This window comes from Aptenodytes patagonicus, chromosome 3 (assembly GCF_965638725.1).
Source record: "Aptenodytes patagonicus chromosome 3, bAptPat1.pri.cur, whole genome shotgun sequence".
Classification (NCBI taxonomy): Eukaryota; Metazoa; Chordata; class Aves; order Sphenisciformes; family Spheniscidae; genus Aptenodytes; species Aptenodytes patagonicus.
In genome coordinates this window covers 113096611-113114279 of record NC_134951.1, presented here as the reverse complement: position 1 = coordinate 113114279, position 17669 = coordinate 113096611, and the positions used below count along the sequence as shown (strand labels likewise).

The 17669-nt window shown below is 42.4% G+C and overlaps 1 protein-coding gene across 1 annotated transcript in view; it reads right to left on the bottom strand.

Annotated features, from left to right (window-relative positions):
* The window catches only part of ALK (ALK receptor tyrosine kinase), a 328254-nt gene that overhangs the window by 237558 nt on the left and 73027 nt on the right, over positions 1-17669 (bottom strand). Inside the window, exon 2 of the mRNA XM_076334726.1 lies at positions 6315-6434. Within this exon, the coding sequence (XP_076190841.1) occupies positions 6315-6434 (120 nt within the window). The remainder of the gene's footprint in view (positions 1-6314; positions 6435-17669) is intronic.

The following is a 17669-nucleotide window of genomic DNA, read 5'->3' as shown; positions in this document are numbered from 1 at the left end:
GCGGTGAGGAGAGCAGCTGGGCAGCTGGGCAGCACACCAACCCCTCTCCCTGACCTGAGACGCCTGTGTTCATCAGACGCCTGATGAGCCTGTGTTCATCAAGGACGTCCGTTTAATTTAAAGCTACTTAGCGCAAGTTAGCTTATCGCTCTGCATCCTTCCTCCACACCAGCAGGTCTTCATGTACGCTCCCCCAACCTTGGGTTTACTGATAGGAATGCTGCTGTTCCCTCACGGCGCTGATGTTCAGTCGCAATGAGCCTCTCCCTGCTCTCTCCCCTGCATGACGCCCAGCCCACCTCACCCACACGCCACCCCAGCGGCCATTTTGTGACCTTACAGGCCGAGCCAGGTACAGAGCCCCGGCCAAACTCCAGAGCGGGGTGAGGCAGCCAGGCCCTCACCTCGGGGACGGGGATGCGTCCTTTCGGCCAATCGGGGTATGGAGGAGGACAGGAGGTGCCCAGCAGGGCTCGGTGAAGGCAGAGCCCTGGGGTCTTCCTACGTTTGCCTAAGAGCCCCCCACCCCCTTCAAGGCAGTGCCCTGTCCTTTCTCTGCTGCAGCTCAGGGCCTCTTCCTACCTCCTTGCTCCGTAGAAGCTTCCCAGCCCCTCCACCTCCAGCTCACCAGTGGGGCTGGGGTCGCACCCCGTCCCCGCATAGCTGGCCAGCAGGAGGCCAGGCCCACGCCGCTGGCAGCACAGAAGGGGACCTGGAGGTGGCAGGCCGGCCCTCACAGGTGCACGCCTCCGAGGGTTCATCAAAGCTCACTGCGTGCAAGGAAGATTTCAACACGGTTGCTTTCTTCCCGGAGTCCTGAGGCGGGGCAGTATCGCAGGGACCCGCTACCTGCCAGGCAGGGTCAGAGCTGGCTGCGCCAGCGCTGCTCATCCCTTTGATGCCCGCCTTGAAAGAGAAATGCTCGGGTTTCCCTCGGGAGGGGCTATTAAAGTTAGATTGCGTTCTGAAGAAAAAATGTTTTAGAGGAGCAGTACCCCACAGGAGGCATGATTTCACCTGCTCTGTAGAAGAGGGAATCGCCCCCGGGAAGAGTGCTCTGGCCTTGGTGTCAAGCGCAGGGCGAACTGCTTGCCTCCCTGGGGACCCCAGGGCTCTCCTCATGCCAGAAGTGTTTAAATTAATCTTCTGGGGAGTGAGCCACAGCTGGATGGGCCACTGCTTAGAGAAAATGGCAATAATGCAACCATTCATTTATTTGTTAAGAGAATCTTTAAAATGACATCATATACTTTATATCCACCCAGATCCTCAGTGCACACCAGGGACTGAATCACCAAAATCTTTGACAGCTGCTTTGTTCGGTGGAAATCAAGCTACAAAGAAGAGGGTCAGGACTCCTTTATCAATCAATTATAGGCAGAGTCTTTCAAGACAGCTAGAGAGAGGCGTGAGGAGGGGGTGTTGGGAGAAAACCAGCAGTAGCTCTCATTTTCACTCCTCCTGCTTTAAGAAGTGACAGAGCTCATCCTCCATGCAAGAAATATTTGTCCACCAAGTCTCCCATGCATGCAGCAAAAGCAATAAATGAAAGTGCATTTCTAATGCTAGTTCTGGCCAAAAGACTGAAGTACTGACTAACAGTGATTGTTAGAAAACATGCTCCAGTTGGCACAAAACAGTGGTTGGATGAACTGTCATATTTTGACAATTCATACAAGGGACCTCTTACATGAAGTTTGAGAGATCTCTAGAGAAAATGAATACTTGAGAGACAGGGAGAAAAGACATTTGTTGTCTTAGTGTATGTTATTTTATTATTGAAAAAATGTTGAGCTGTCATCGGCGTATTATCTGCAAATGAAAGAGGGTGATGAAAGGAAAAGAATAACTTGAAAGAAAGTAAAAATTTCTCTCTAATAAGATTTTTTCTTCTTTCTTGCTTAGCACAGCCTTCAGTTTAGCTAGGCAGATGCTGCTTTTCCTGTGATTTTCCTCCCCTTGGATTTCAGCACCACTGCACATGGCAAAAATACCATCTAACTGTTAAACAAGAATTCTTGCATATGTATAATGGGTCACAGCACTTGGTATTTTATATGGAGCAATTCTGGTGTGCATAACTGCTGTTAATTGAAGTCTTGCCCTATTATATTCATAACACTATTTCCAAAACTATGTTAACACTGTTTCCAAACTTAGAAGAGTACTTCTAAGATTGCAAAAAGGATGTGTTTGAATTAAGGTAGTACATCACTTTTGCAATATCTTTACTAAGAAAGCATTGATTCATTTTTCCTCTGGGACAAAGTATTATCCTCCTCATTTCTCTCCTGACTTTAACTCACCTTCCAAACAGGAACTTGTTGTAACAATTAGTTCATATCCATGCATCTCACTGTGCCATGCTGAGCCAAGTATCATGATAGCTTTATCATTCTGAAGATGTCAGTATTAGTCTGATTTGTTGTAGATTTATAGAACAAGTAGTCATGGGAACCTAACTGTAACACGAACTCATCTGGCTGGTGCCCTGTTTCTCTCCATCTTCCCTTTCATTTGACGTTCAGACTCATTGAGTTTTGTGTCAGCAGTATCTATCTGGTATCCAACTCACATGAATGAAATGGTATTTTGAATACACGCACATGAGTACTTGAATTCAGCAAGTTGCACATGACCTACCAGAGAAAAAAATTAATAATCTGACACCTCGCCGAGCAACTGCCATGCCACTGAACATCAAATACGCAGCAAGAATGACCCCAAATTATTCCACAGTAAAATTAGTCCAACACATTTTTTTTTTTTTTTTTAGCAAACCCAATTGAGGAAATCAGGAACTCATCACAGATGACATTCCATTAGAAAGTATAAAAAAAACCCCAACCAACAACCCTGTCAAATTAGTTTTCTGAAGACATAGAGCTGAGTGAAATTATTAATAAGTTGTTAATAGAGGCCATCCTTTAGATTATGCTTTTAGTACCTATTAAATCAAAGCTGTGAATAATTATGCACCCTTGAAGGTATGTGCTCCTCCTCTTCTGAACTCACCTTTTGTAGACATTTTTAAGCACACTAGTCATTTGGTAGCCGAATCTGCTATTTCCCCCTGAGTTTTAGTCCCAGTTAACTTTGGAATCCAAAACACCACTATTTCCTAAACTTCAGGGGGGCAAAGAAATTCCGTAAACTATACTGCAGAAGTCTGACACAGCCTGAGAGAGGTACTTCTGTATTTTGCACAAAGCTGGTTCAGAACAGCCAAGGAGTTCAGCTGGTACTGGGGGATCTGGCAAAGAGACACACAGACAGCACGGCAGCATAAGAAGAGTTAAAAAGCAAAAGCCATCTCCTGTTTCCCAAATGGTCCAACATGGCAACCCTTATGCCTGTTATTCTCATGAAACATGTACTTCTTTCAAAACAGCATTTAGATGGGCTGAACTGCATTTGATTTTTTTCCAATCGGCAGCACTTTCTGCAGTTGCCACCGTACCCTGCCAGGATCGTGCTCCATCTTCAGTGTTGTTGGCTGACCCGGGGGGATGTAGAGGATGGGGCAGAGAGGGGTGTATTAACTGCATGAAGACTTCGAGGCCTTAAGGGGCACCCATCGTCTGGAACCCCTGTTACAGAAGCTTAATGTGTTTTATGCAGTGGACAATTGATTTCTTATACAATACCTATACAGAAGAGAAAATTAATATTCAACCAACCAGGACAAGAAATGAAATATGTGACTGGGTGCCGTTAATCATGTAAGCCTCAGGACAGAGTTCCATCAGTGCTGCAAATGGGAGATTAATACGCTACTGTAAGTCCACATATGCAGAATGCATTAAAAGTTTGTTCTAGCCACATGAAATAGTCTGAGTGTACTTCAAAGAGAACAAAAGAAAACACAAAAAATATGGAAATTTAAAGACGACTCCTGCTCTGCAGGCTGAATTCCCAGATAATTTTGACTTCATGTAGTTTTTTAAGTCTTTATTTTCTGAAAGGCAGGTGGATTTTGCATCTCTCAGATGGTAGATGATTAATCAATGCTTGGATAGAAACAAATCTAGAAACCTCTAGACAAGATAGAAAAAAGTCTTGTGAATGCATCACTCTCAAGTATCCTGTTGTGCCAGTGATTACCTTTTGGGATTGCTGCATATAGTTTCAAAGATATCATCAAGCACTGTTCCTGCCAGAACTACTAGAGGCAGTCCATCAGAATTTTTAATTCTGAGCACAGGAGCAGGGAACTTAGTTTGGCAGAGGAAGAGGGACCCTACATTTCAATATACTCAGCTTTTCAATCAAAGAGATTTCTTCAACAGCGGAACATGGGAAAAAAGTAATTAAGACAACTAATATTGCCCCACTCCAGCAATGTCAGCCAGTTAATTAGATGGGTCCCATCAGATGATTAGGCAAACAAAGTTTTGATAGAAGTTTTATAGAGCACTCTGTAATCTTAATCACGCTGGGAGCAGTGAGGAAAGCTTCTGACAGAAGAGGAAAACACTCTAGTAGTAAAGGATGGCTGGGTTTTATTTCTGCTAATGATTTATTGTGTGATTTTGGATTAACCACTTAATCAGAAGGCAGGGGTGGTCCTGGGACAAGGTTACTTGCTTAGAACTTCGATGGTCTAACTTTGTCTTCTGCCTTGCTCTGCTGAATCCCTGTGTGACCTTCACAGAGCTGCTCAGATCCAGAGCCAATGATCAGCTGCTGAAAGGCACTGTCCATCCCTGTCATGCTCATAGCAGTTCTGGACAGAAATCTAGATAGCTGGGAAGTTTACTAATAAACATTCAGGTGCCTAAAAGCTGCAGGTATGCAGAGGAATAGAGAGAAGTTTTAAGAATTACCCTCTTAGGTTTGGGCTATACTTACAGTCTCTACTCCACGTACCCACACCAGTCCTCTGCACGCAGCCTATCTGAAGTGGCAGGAAGTATGTCCGCATAGTGCTGCTATGGGGTGCTCTAGTCTGAAATGCGTGACTTGGAGGGCCACTGCTACCTCTTTAATTTAGAGGAGGTTCTGCCAACTTTTGGAAAACTTAAGGTGCAAAGCTAGGAAAAATCAAACAACTCCTGCCCCTCTTCAAGATTCCCCACTAGCTTCAAGGTTCATGTCCTGAATTACACCTCCTGAGGGAGAAAACAGTTTAGACTTGTCCTGAGTGAAGACTGTATTTTGTGTAACACCTCATCAAATTGCTGCCTTTCCTTGCAAAACAGATGGTTGGAATATGGTAGAATTTGGTCTTGTGCAACCAGCTAAAATCATAATAAATCATTTCTGCTTAGATGCAGTACATTTATCTCCATGTGATGCTGTCAGATGGAATCAATGCTTTTAGGTTTTACGAACAAAGCCTTCCCTTAGAATGGTATTACTGAGAAACTGAAAGAGTTTAGGAAGAAGTAATAAAGGATAAATTAAAAATCATCCTTGCAACTTCTGAGAAAGCCAAGTGAGGGAAAAAAGATTGTACTACTGTCCCTTCCAAAATGAAATTGGTGTGTCCTCATCATTCAAGCAGATACAACAGCTAGGAGCAGATATTGTATGCCAGTGGAAAGAATATATATTGCACACATAAAAGGCTACAACATAAATTTGAAGAAATATGGGACTCCATACAGGTAGGTCAAACTTTTCCCTCAAGCAGATAATTACAGGCTTGGGGTGAGTAAATCTTATTAGCCTCTCAGCACCTTATCTCCCCTCATAGAGACTGGTAGTAGATATATAGTAGATATATTCTACTTCAGTCACTTTCTGGATTGCATATTAGATATTGCCTTATGCAGTCTGGTCCTAACTACGACCACAGTATTTCACAGTGGAATGGCTATGGTTTGTCAGTAAATAGGTCATACCAGAGAACAAATGAAAACAGATTCTCAGATTTTGGAAGGGATGGGAGTTACCAAAGGAGATGGCAAGAAAAAATAAGTTTGGTACACAGCTCTTCTCTTTATAATATCACTGGATTCCAACGCAGCACCCTAATATTACAGTCTAGAACCTTGTTTTTGAGGGAGCAGGGCAGGCCGGGCCAGCCAAGGTCACCAGGCACCTCCACGGAGATGGTGATGGGCTATCAGGTCGGGACATTAGCCTGACCCTAGGCTGGGCTGAAATGGGGCTCCTGGGCCCATGGGGCTCTTGGGCCCAGCCTGGGTGGCTGGTAAGGGGCAGTAAGGCTTATTAGTGCCCTCAGGGGCTGACAGTATGGATATTTTATCATGAATCATTTGACTTATGTTGTTTTGCTCCAGTAATATACCAATATCCTTAGGCAGTTAGTTACAACCTCTTGAGGATAACATATAAATGCTACTCACTGTGTCGTCCTCTATGGGAGAAGAAAGGGGATGTATCTCTCATGACCCAGGTCAAGTTCCAAGCAGAGTAACCAGGAGGAAGAGGAGGGCTGCTTGCTGGGAGATCGGAAGTGCTCAGACCTTCATTAAAAAAAAAACACACACAAAAAAATGTATGACGTAGCTGTTTGTATACTACACAACAAGCACAAAGATCTTATAGCTTTATAGACCATATGCAATAAGCACCAATATTTAGCTACTTCTTGGTTGGTTCTTCCTTCCTGATACGTGTGCGCACAGGGAGACAGGAGATAAATTGCTTTACACAGCAAAATTATCATCACCTAGAAAAACTGTCCACTTTAATCTCACACTGATTCTAACTTCTCTTTGACCTTTCAGTCCCTCAATTTGTTTTTTTAAAGTTGTGTTAGCATGTGGAGATCCCATACATGGAAGAGGAAAACGTACCCAGCTCCTGTTCAACAACCCAATGCATCTCAAAGATGCTTTTGGGGATTAAAATACTACAGTGACCCAGAACAGGTGAGGACCCGTACAAACCCGCACTAACTCTGCAAGACCACAATGATATTAGAGGTGCAAAGAGAAACAGTATCTGAAATAACACGCAAGGTCAGTGAGCAAAGAAGAACTCTATAAGCTTTGAAAGCACAGATTTTCCCTGTGAATGTTTAAGTTGGATTTTCTGAAGATGACAGGATCTTGAGTATTCTCATCTCATTTTTTGAGGTCCTCAGGGGAAAGGTAGGATTTAACTTTGTAGAAATACAGGCATGCAAAACTTGTGTTTGGAATGTTTGTTTGATGGAACAAAATAAACCTCTGTATTGCTGATATGTTCTGATTTCTCAGAGAAGCCATAAAGAATTCATTGTTCAGAAAGAAAATAAAAAGTACATTTTTTGATCTACTAAATAATATTTTTGTCAAGAATACTACAGTTGCTTACTTGAATTCTTTTAGTTTAGGTGCAACGCTAAGCTTCGCTGTAATAACAGCAAAACAATTTGATAATACCTCCCAATAAAAGTTTGGTAAAACTTTCTGTAACAATAGCAGTTAGCTAACTTAGAGTAATAATTAATTCAGAGTGCTGAAGAACTGTCCTCTTGAATGGATAAATACTAACAGATAATAAAAGACACATTTAAGAGGATAATAGTAAACATGGTAAATGGCTGAAGCCTTGGGGAAAACACTGCTTTGATTCTGTTAAAGCTCTGCTTAACCCTGCTTCCCACTTCCACTGAATTAAAACTTGAAAATTTCAGAGGGACTTGTCAGAAGCTTAAATACCAAGGGTTAATTGTGCCCTATCTTGTTCTCAGTGCAATCTCGTTTTTAGCACACTTCTGTAACTGAGTAACGATAGCAAAACCAAGAGAAAAATAACCGTTCTTATGTAAGAGCTGTAACTCTTGCTCATTGCTTAGAGCAATAATCTTCAAGATAAGAATGGACTTCACGCTGTATTGTAAGCCATTCTTGAGTGGAAAAAATTTAATATCCCTAATGGCTCAATTAAACCTGGTCTCTATGCTAAGTTATGGTACAATAACTAAATATCCCCTATTGTTGTCCGGAATGTAGTGACACAAAAGATCAGGCCAGTGATCTATGAGGGTAGGTATCAAACCTAGTGTCTTGCCTTCAAATGTGAATGATGAAGTGATAGGTAACTATGGAATAACCCTTATATTGGCTTTTCCTTCCTAACGTCAAGACATAGTTGACACGTCTTTCAGTAGCCCCTGATACAGCTGGTTGTGGCAAATAATGTCAGGTTTCATTACAATAGTTATAATAGCTGCTAAAAGCAGATTTTTTCCTACAGATGTGCTTCACTTTGATGCCAATATAAAATAATAAATAAAAGAATATTAATAAAAAATGAGCTCCTGAAATAAGCTGGTTTTAAAAGCAGTGTGTGTTTTGCCTGATGTGAAATGACTGACCAGTATCAATATCCCTGTTAGACAACATTTATACCCCGTGACTCTCCAAAATGGGGAATGATTTAATAGCCTAAACACAGATCATGGGTCTCCCACAGACAACAACTCTGGGGCCTCTTTACCCCTAACAGACCTAAATGAATGTAGATGACTACTGATAGAGAGCCAAGCCTTGGGGTCACAATCCTGTGAAAATGTCACACAAACCTGAAAAACTGACCTGCTCCCCATCTCTGTTCCCATGGCAAAATAACCTGAGAGAAAGTCATTGAGATGCATTTCTCTCCCTAACGCTGCAGCCACAGAACTCAAAATTAAATCACTGCTACTACAGCCTTACCTGGGAATCAGTACCAACGATCAGCTGCAGTACCTCAAATTCCCTGGCACTCCTCACCTTCAGAAAAATGCCTCTGCAACTGTAATGCACTACACATTGCATTCTTCAGAAATCATGCCTACCTTCAGCCTCAGCTAAGTGGAAACGCTCCCTCTGTCACCAATAAATGCAATAAATTGAGATAAAAAATAAAGTTGAACATCTGAGCAGAGAAGACAGGGCAGTCCAGGCACCTGAACCTCCCCTCTATCAGCAGCAAGAGGTGCATAAGAGATAACATAAAAAATTGAAAGTTTTTCTCTATTTTTAAGGAACAGAATGGATTCAGTTCAATTCATTTTAACCAAGAGCTCCTTCTTCTCATATTCTTTAGGATTAATTTTGGAACTTCATCTCAAATGATTTGCTCGGGCTATTGGTCTGAACTTGAACACAAGAAGATTGTATCAGAAGTTATGAATCTTTCCCAATTAAGTTATCTTCAGAGAAAGATGCTGGGTAAAAGGTTTTTGTATAGCCAAGAGGCTACTCTTCACAGTGCGGAATGATTTGATTTCAGAGTGAGCTATAGGTTAGGAGAAGAAGAAACCTTTCCTCTTCCACCTCCAGGGCATTTAACGTCCAGAAAGGTAATTACAGAAGACTGTATCAGCTAAACAAATGCTTCTTGTGCAGCGAGGGTAATGCAAATGTAGACGACACTGTAGCCATTTTACAAAATAAAGTTTTTTTCCCCTCTCCAAAACAATTAATATTGAAGCCAAAAAGCACTAAGAAAATTTTGTCTCCTTCTTTTAAAATATGCTAACCTCCCATTCCAGTTGTTTGTACCAGGGTGCTCTGTCACTTGTCAACAGTAACCCTAACCTTTAAAAAAAATTAATGGATTAGCAACTGGAAGCTGACAGCTCCATTTTTAGCAGCCAGAAGTATGGCAAGGTACAACAGAGGTTTCTTTGATATTCCTGCCTAAAGGAATATCCAGGGCCAAATCCTGACCCGAGGTACTCCATCACAGCTAGAAACGTGCACCTGAAGAGAACATTTGACATTTCTGTTTTTAAACTTGTGCAAAGGAATCTCCTTAGGGGATGTGAAATTCATTCAGCTCACCAAGAGTTTTGGTAAAAAAATTGAAAATGGTTCATGTGTACTGAAGTCAAGCCTCAAGGCCACAAATTCATTACATAAAATAATGTATTATTTTAATGAAAAATACCTCTTTAATAGACTAACCCTGCATGTTCACATAAAAATGGAACAACAAGAAAAGTTTTCTACTTGGGTCACTTTTAAACAAACAGGATTTCCTCCCTTTTTTGCACTTTCTGGAAGAAGGAAGAAATATCCCCAGCAATTAACATACGTAGTTTTCTAAAGTTCCGTGCAGTACAGAAATGTAATTGAATTTTTATCAAAACACCCATGCCCTTTTTAACCAAAAAGTGCACCTACGTGTAACCAAATATTGCTTATTACTACCTTTGGATGTTGCTTCATTACTCAGTGGATAAGCTTTCTCACTTTGCTGAGCTGTATTATTCCCAGTTTCTCAGTGGTAAATCTGAGGTGACAAATCTTCATGTACCTGTCCTCTAGATTTCAGAGTTGCAACAGATGTGTGAGTTAATAACTGAGATCAAATGTACTTTCAGCTACCTCTACATCTGCAAAAATATCTCAAAATCATTCATATTTGTTTGCGTGGAAATCAGAAATCAACGTTAGTAGTATTTGTGGCTCTGGTTTATAACAGCAATCAATACAGTAGTTATTAGCAAATATTACAATGATGTGTTTAGGAACAGCCTCCATTAAGATCTGGATTTTCCAGTCTCTGGGAAAGCCTGACATTTCAGAAAAGGTTATTCCAGTTCTAAGTAGAAGGTAGCAATCTTCCACAGAAAGGATATTACATAGTTATCTTTCCCCCTATGCATTGGGTTTGCGTGGCAAGGTTTTGGTAGCCGGGGGGGCTATAGGGGTGGCTTCTGTGAGAAGCTGCTAGAAGCTTCCCCTATGTCCGATAGAGCCAATGCCAGCCGGCTCCAAGACGGACCCGTCGCTGGCCAAGGCTGAGCCCATCAGTGATGGTGGTAGCGCCTCTGGGATAACATATTTAAGAAGGAAAAAAAAAACAAAACCACCTGCGCAACAGCAGCCAGAAGCGAGGAGTGAGAATATGTGAGAGAAACAACTTTGCAGACACCAAGGTCAGGGAAGAAGGTGGGGGAGGAGGTGGTCCAGGCACTGGAGCAGAGATTCCCCTGCAGCCCATGGAGGTCCACAGTAGAGCAGATATCCACCTGTGGAGGACCCCACGCCGGAGCAGGTGGATTTGCCCGAAGGAGGCTGTGACCCTGTGGGAAGCCCACACTGGAGCAGGCTCCTGGCAGGACCTGTGGACGCGTGGAGAGAGAAGCCCACAGTGGAGCAGGTTTGCTGGCAGGACTTGTGACCCCGTGGGGGACCCATGCTGGAACAGTCTGTTCCTGAAGGACTGCACCCCATGGAAATGGCCCACGCTGGAGCAGTTCATGAAGAACTGCAGCCCGTGGGGAGGACTCACGTTGGAGAAGTTCATGGAGAACTGTCTCCCATGGGAGGGACCCCATGCTGGAGCAGGGGAAGAGTGTGAAGAGTCCTCCCCCTGAGGAGGAAGAAGCAGCAGAAACAACGTGTGATGAACTGACTGCAACCCCCATTCCCCGTCCCCCTGCACTGCTTGGGGCGGGAGGAGGTAGAGAAAATGGGGAGTGAAGTTGAGCCCAGGAAGAAGGGAGGGGTAGGAGGAAGGTGTTTTAAGATTTAGTTTTTACTTCTCATTACCCTACTCTGATTTGATTGGCAATAAATTAAACTAATTTCCCCAAGTTGAGTCTGTTTTGCCCATGACAGTAATTGGTGAGTGATCTCTCCCTGTCCTTATCTCGACCCACAAGCCTTTCGTTATATTTTCTCTCCCCTGTCCAGCTGAGGAGGGGAGTGATGGAGCGGCTTTGGTGGGCACCTGGTGTCCAGCCAGGGTCAACCCACCACACCCTATTAAAAAAAAAAAAAAGGCCAAATCTACTCGGGACCAAGCCAACTTCATTTCATTAAAACAAACAAAAACTCTTACAGGCAGCTGACTGCCCCAGGTATGGAAACCTCTGCAGACTTCTCCTATGAAGCAGAGGCAGGCCAAGGACATCCCGGGAAGATGCATATCCAACACTGTGGGGCCCTGAAGCCCAACACCTCCATCATGCAAAAGAGCTCTCAGGACCCCGGCATTTATGAAGCCCTGGCTAGCTATGACCAGCAAGATGTTCAGGCTTGCCTCTGTCTAGGTGAGAGCGCATGCCCCAGAGGTCCTTGTAAAGGATTCCTGAGCTTCTGGCTCCACAAAAGTTCTTGGTTTCAGTTTTTGGGGGGTAAAGGGATGCAACCAGGGGAAAAAAGATTGCCTGAGAATTCCCTGTAAGCTCTCAAATTCACAACTGATCCTCACAATCACACTAACAGTACTCATACAGCCTCTTAAAAACTTTCATTTTTCCCCTCTTCCCATCTACAAACATACTCAGTCATCCATGAAAGCGCAAAGAACACATCGTATCGAGGTGACCAAGCAGCACCAAAGCCAACAAACAGCCCAAGTAAACGCCTTGTGAATAACCCATAGACTCAACTATGCTCATACAAATCATTGTCTAAATGACATTCAGAAGCAAAATTCAAATTCTGTTTACAGTCAAGCCAGAGAATGAGGCAAAGGGCAAACTCATTCCATGCAGTTTCTTGCTCTGAATAGTTGGTGAGCTTTACTTACCCTAATGGGGGGATGTACTCCAGGGTTTCTTTTTACAAACGTTTTCTAAAATACAAAAATGTTCACTGACAGCCTGTCAAAATCTTTTTCGGCTGGAAAATATATTTAATAATGCATTATGTTACAATGATTTTATGTCATATTGAAAGCCTGATGAGTGCAAATAAACGATAGTATGTGTGTCACCAAACCTGTGCTGGATTGCTGTGGAGAAGAAATTTGCATTTAGTGGGCTGTAGCAGACCTGTGGATAGTAGATTCAGTCAGACGTACTGCATGAGGCATAGAAGTGATCAGCAACGCTGACTGGCAGACGCTTGATGAGTAAATTTGGGAATAGCATACACTCCCTGTACACGAAGCATGTGTCACTAATAAGACTGTATTTAACTCAACAACTGTGTTATCCTTCTGGCCCTGACTACTTTTTTTTTTTGTCTCTGTAAGGCGTATTTAAAATTGTCTTTTAACCCCTTCCTGTTAGCAACATTTTTTTTCCATCTCCTTTTCACAGGGAATATTAACTTTTGATTGAAAAAACCCAAATGCCTCAAAACTGACTAATTCAATCAGCAAATAGGTGCTCCACAGCCCCATTCTTTTCTACTGACTAGGCAGTCCCTCTAACTACCACATCTCGTGGACATTTGTTGATGCAGGGAGAGTCTGTGCTAAGTCTGAGAGATGAGGCCTGATCAGCAGACCTTGGCTCTGGAAGAGGAGCATGAAACACTCAAATTGCAATTCCACGAAAGCATTGTGACACGGAAATATTAACAAAGTATCGTGTGTTGCTGCTTATTACAGGGGGAAAAAAAAAATCCACATTTTTCTGTTAAAAATGCAGGGGAAAACAATATTGTTTTCTTTGCTGCTTTCTGTGAATTCTTCTTAGTATTTGCATGTATACTGTAAAATCTAAGAAGTTTTTTAATTTCTACTTTGAAAGCAAGTGGCATGCAAAAAGCATTAAAAAAAACAATTAAAATGACCAAGCTTATATTCTACCCAGCTCAACTAATATAGTTTAAAAATATACTGCCATCTAGAGCATATTACTGCATCTCAGATGCTCTGCAGCTGCTGAAGACCTGCCCAGTGAGACACCACAAAATGGCAATGAATCACTGATAAAGAGCTCGGGGTCTCAATTATGGACCAGACTAGAAATGGCTTAAAGTTGTTACTCATCTGCGTGCGTACAAGAAACCTTTAAAAAATCCAAAAGTAGACTGATCTTTGCCGTAATAATCTTTTACAACACAATTAAGCATCTCTGTGGGCAACACAGAGAAAACAAAGGACTGAGTGTTAGTAATTGAACTGCTCTCAACTCTGGTTTGTCGCCTCAAAAGCTGAGGCTACTGGCAGGACTGCGTCAAGGGATGTGCTTCTTCTGCCTGTGTAGAAGAAGGCAGCTTTGCTAAACAAAGGGGAAAAGCCCTTTAGCAGCAAAGCTCCATGTACAAACACACATTCAGAATTTTGGATGCTTGTGCATTGTATCAGCTTTGAGATATTTTAGGATCACAACTGGAAAAGGACCGTTGGGGTGGTGACTTTGTGGGGCTGTGGTATTTCAACACAGGGCAATACTTGTCCTTTGGACTGATAACCAATGCGTCTGACCAGGTATGCAGTGAAAACCAGAAGCCATTATGTCCAGCTGTTTCCTGCAGCACAGACAGACCTCCAGACACTGCAGACAGCAGAAAAGCGCAAGATAAAGTCTGTGCAATTGGCAACCTTTCTACTAAGGCACACTAAAGTACTTCAGGCTGCAGATGTTCTGAATCTTTTTTGTACATGTAAAAATAAAGTGATCCTTCCACTGTTGTCTGGGGTATTTGTCTACTGTAGCTTAGAAAAACCTCCAATAAAACAACTGAGAGGTAGTATTAATGTTTGGTCCATGTGTCAACATTAGAGAGTTCCTCCATACAGTCATCGGGAGCCCTTCCAGTGCCTGCTAGACTGGCCCCTAGAAGGACTCTCCGTTACAGCGTTCCTCGTCCAAAAGACTTCAGAGCAGTTGCTTACCAGTATGATTGCTATACCAGTATATATGCTATAGAAATATGATTCTCATCTGTTACAACTTGCATCCCAATCCTACGTATTCGCAGTGTCCATCTATTTACATGTCTCAGATTACTCCTCTACATGTACTTCCCCTTATTCTGTACCCAGTTAACATAACCTCTAGAAGCACAGTGGCCAGGCTTTCAAGGAAAAAAAAAAATAGCAGTTGTTTTGACAGAGTTTTAATAATTCATTACACATACTGACTTCAAACCATACAGTGCCTTTACCTTGGACTTCTGCATAGCTACCTTCCATATTTAACACATACACCCAGTTGGAGACTCTCATCAGATTTGCACACTTCCTATATCATTTTAAGTAGTGGGATCAAGGAAAAAAAAAGAAACAAACCCAGAAACAACCTCCTGCTCTTTATACACTTAAAACCCTCTTTTGTACTACATTGACTGTGTACTAAACCAGAATGCATATAGAAACTTACACCTCTGAGCAGTTATCACTAACGCAGCTGCAGAAATTTAGATAGTCAGTGGCCGGCAGTCCCTGCAAATTTTAATACAAGCTCACATTTTTCTCAACATCTGCCTTTTTACCTGTCTCTTGTTTTCAAGGTGTGGCATTCAATGCTTGCTTATTTTTGTCTCCATATTTCTTAAGTTTCAGTGGACAAAGTTACATGCAAAAATTCCTTGAACATTTAAATGTCAGGGGAATGAGTGAAGGTTTTGGTGCAGATCTGAATCTTTGTGGTCTGCAGGAGGCTTTTCACCCTCAGAGCAGGCAGCCTGCATCACCTTTTAAAGACTACTTCTTTGATCAGGATGAAAATGGTGGTAACTCACTTCTCCTCCCGCATTTTCATACCACGTCAGTACCTCTGGTTCTAGAGACACTCGTAACAAAGTTTAGGGAACATTTTTTGCTTTCATATATAACAACTAAATGTCCCCCTTCCAACTTGAATCCATCTACAGTCACACATGACTTGAGCATTTAAAACCCTCTTGCACTGCACTGCAGCATTGAGCTTGGATGAGTGTGGAGAGGAAAAAGAGTTCATTTTCACACACCTATTTCATATCTGAAGGAAGAACAAACTTTTCTTCCTATGATTTCTAATACAGACACAAGACATTTCAAAAGGTCCCAGTTCAGCCTGACTAAATTTGGGAAGTGTGTTTACTTCTTTATCCAGGTTTCCCTGGGAACTCACATTCCCTGGACCCCACACTACTGCTACATATACCCCTTTCTTTCACAGTGCTGTATGAAAAAAGCTTTTTGGACATGGGCACCATCCTTCCTCCTCAAAGAGCATGGGGCAATATCCAAAACAGTCACTCATGCACCACCTGGCATAAGCCCACCTCAGGAGCAAGCCGGCCTTGTTCCACTGCCTGGAAACATTCAATAATCACAGCTGCAAACGGTGGCCAGTAAATACTGGTTATTTGGAAGAAAGCAACAGCAGTGGCATAAGTCAGCCTTATTTTTCCTCATTGCTATCATGATTACTATTATTGCTTCTGTGAAAGGAGGGAAATTTTATGTTTATTGCACAAGCGCATGTGAAAGATAATGTTGGCAGAAGGCTCAATAATGGTCCCACATATAGAAATACAAATCCAGGGGCTTTTTTTTAAATCGGACATCCCCACCCTTTCACATTTAAAATAGACCACAAGCAAAGGAAATAAAATATAGGAACTTCAGTTAAAAACTGGAGATTTCCTGTACAAAAAGACAGAAATCCTGAAGTGATGTCTACCACAGAAACTGTGCCTCGACTGTACCACACAGACAGAGGGACCACCTTTAGAAAGGTCACTGCAGCTCTAGAGGCTTTGTCCAGTTTTAATACATGGAATAATTCTGAAACTTTGTGATCCAAAGATGACATTTTAGACGAACAAACTTTTAAAATATGCCTGCCATATCAAAACATAAATTGAACACTCTGAGGAATTATTTGAAGCCTTACGTATGTACAACAGACACAAACTATGAAGCAGTGACAGTTAAGAATTTCCTGCCATTTGTACGGCTAAAACCATTTATTTGCTGCATTAGGTATTTCTGTTAAGATACAGTGTTGCAGAACAACAACATACGTGCAGGGTGTTTTGGTACCAGAGAAAACACTAGACATTTGTTATTGGTAGGCAAGCTGCATTATTTCTAGAAATAGCAAAAGGGTGCAATGACTATTTCAATCTAAAACACAGCTGCCTTGGCAGTAACAATAAAAACTACTTCATATTCCCTTTACTGGGAAAGATGCCAATGTGCTTATATTGTCTATTTTCACTGCAACATTTAATTTTGCTTAAGGTAAAGGACAGCATCTCTGACTACAACTGTGGGGTATTTAGATGTGAAAGTACTTCTCAAGGAAGTTTTGCAAGTGCTGCCAGAATGAAGGCCATAAAGCACCTGAGCGAGGCATGAGAAACTCCGGTCTTTAACCAGCTCACCTCTGAGTTGACTATGAGTAGAGACTGTAAAAGGGAAATTACTCATCATTCTGTTTTTCAGGTGCAAGAGAAAAATGAGAAGCAGCATCTCTGGAGATAGCCCAATTTTCTCTGCGCCCCCCCCCCCCCCCCCCCCCGGCACAATTGTGCTCTGCATAGGTGCTTTCCAGAGATCTTAAACGTTAACTAATCCTCAGCATTCATGTAAGAGAGTCGTAAAGCAGCTGATGCCACCAGCCACCACTATCCTCTGCCGGATGGCACCAGAGCGGTTCAGTTACGTGATAGAAAAGACAGTGCTCCATCTCAAGAGGCAGAACCTTGTGTGTGGGGCAGGATGGCCCAGGTTACCTCTGCTGATGCAAACCATGCTGCTGTGAAGTCCTATTCGGCCTTATATTTGGCTTCTGGTATAAAGATGACCATCCAAATACTTAAGGAGACACAGTCTAAGTTGAGTAGGAAGAGGCAGGTTATTATCACCTGCCTATCACAGAAAAGAGGAGCTTTCTGTTTTCTCTGTTACATATTCCTACATACATTGCTACAGCCTTCCTCAGATGTGGCAAAACTGGTGAGAAGGGCTGGGCTGAAGAGCTGGCCCATAGGGAGCCATAAAACAAGTAGTAGAAGACATGAACCACATGGAAAAAATGGGACATGATGGATTTGTTGCAGAGTTATGTGCTCTTATGTGTAAGGCTACTAAGAAACTATGGG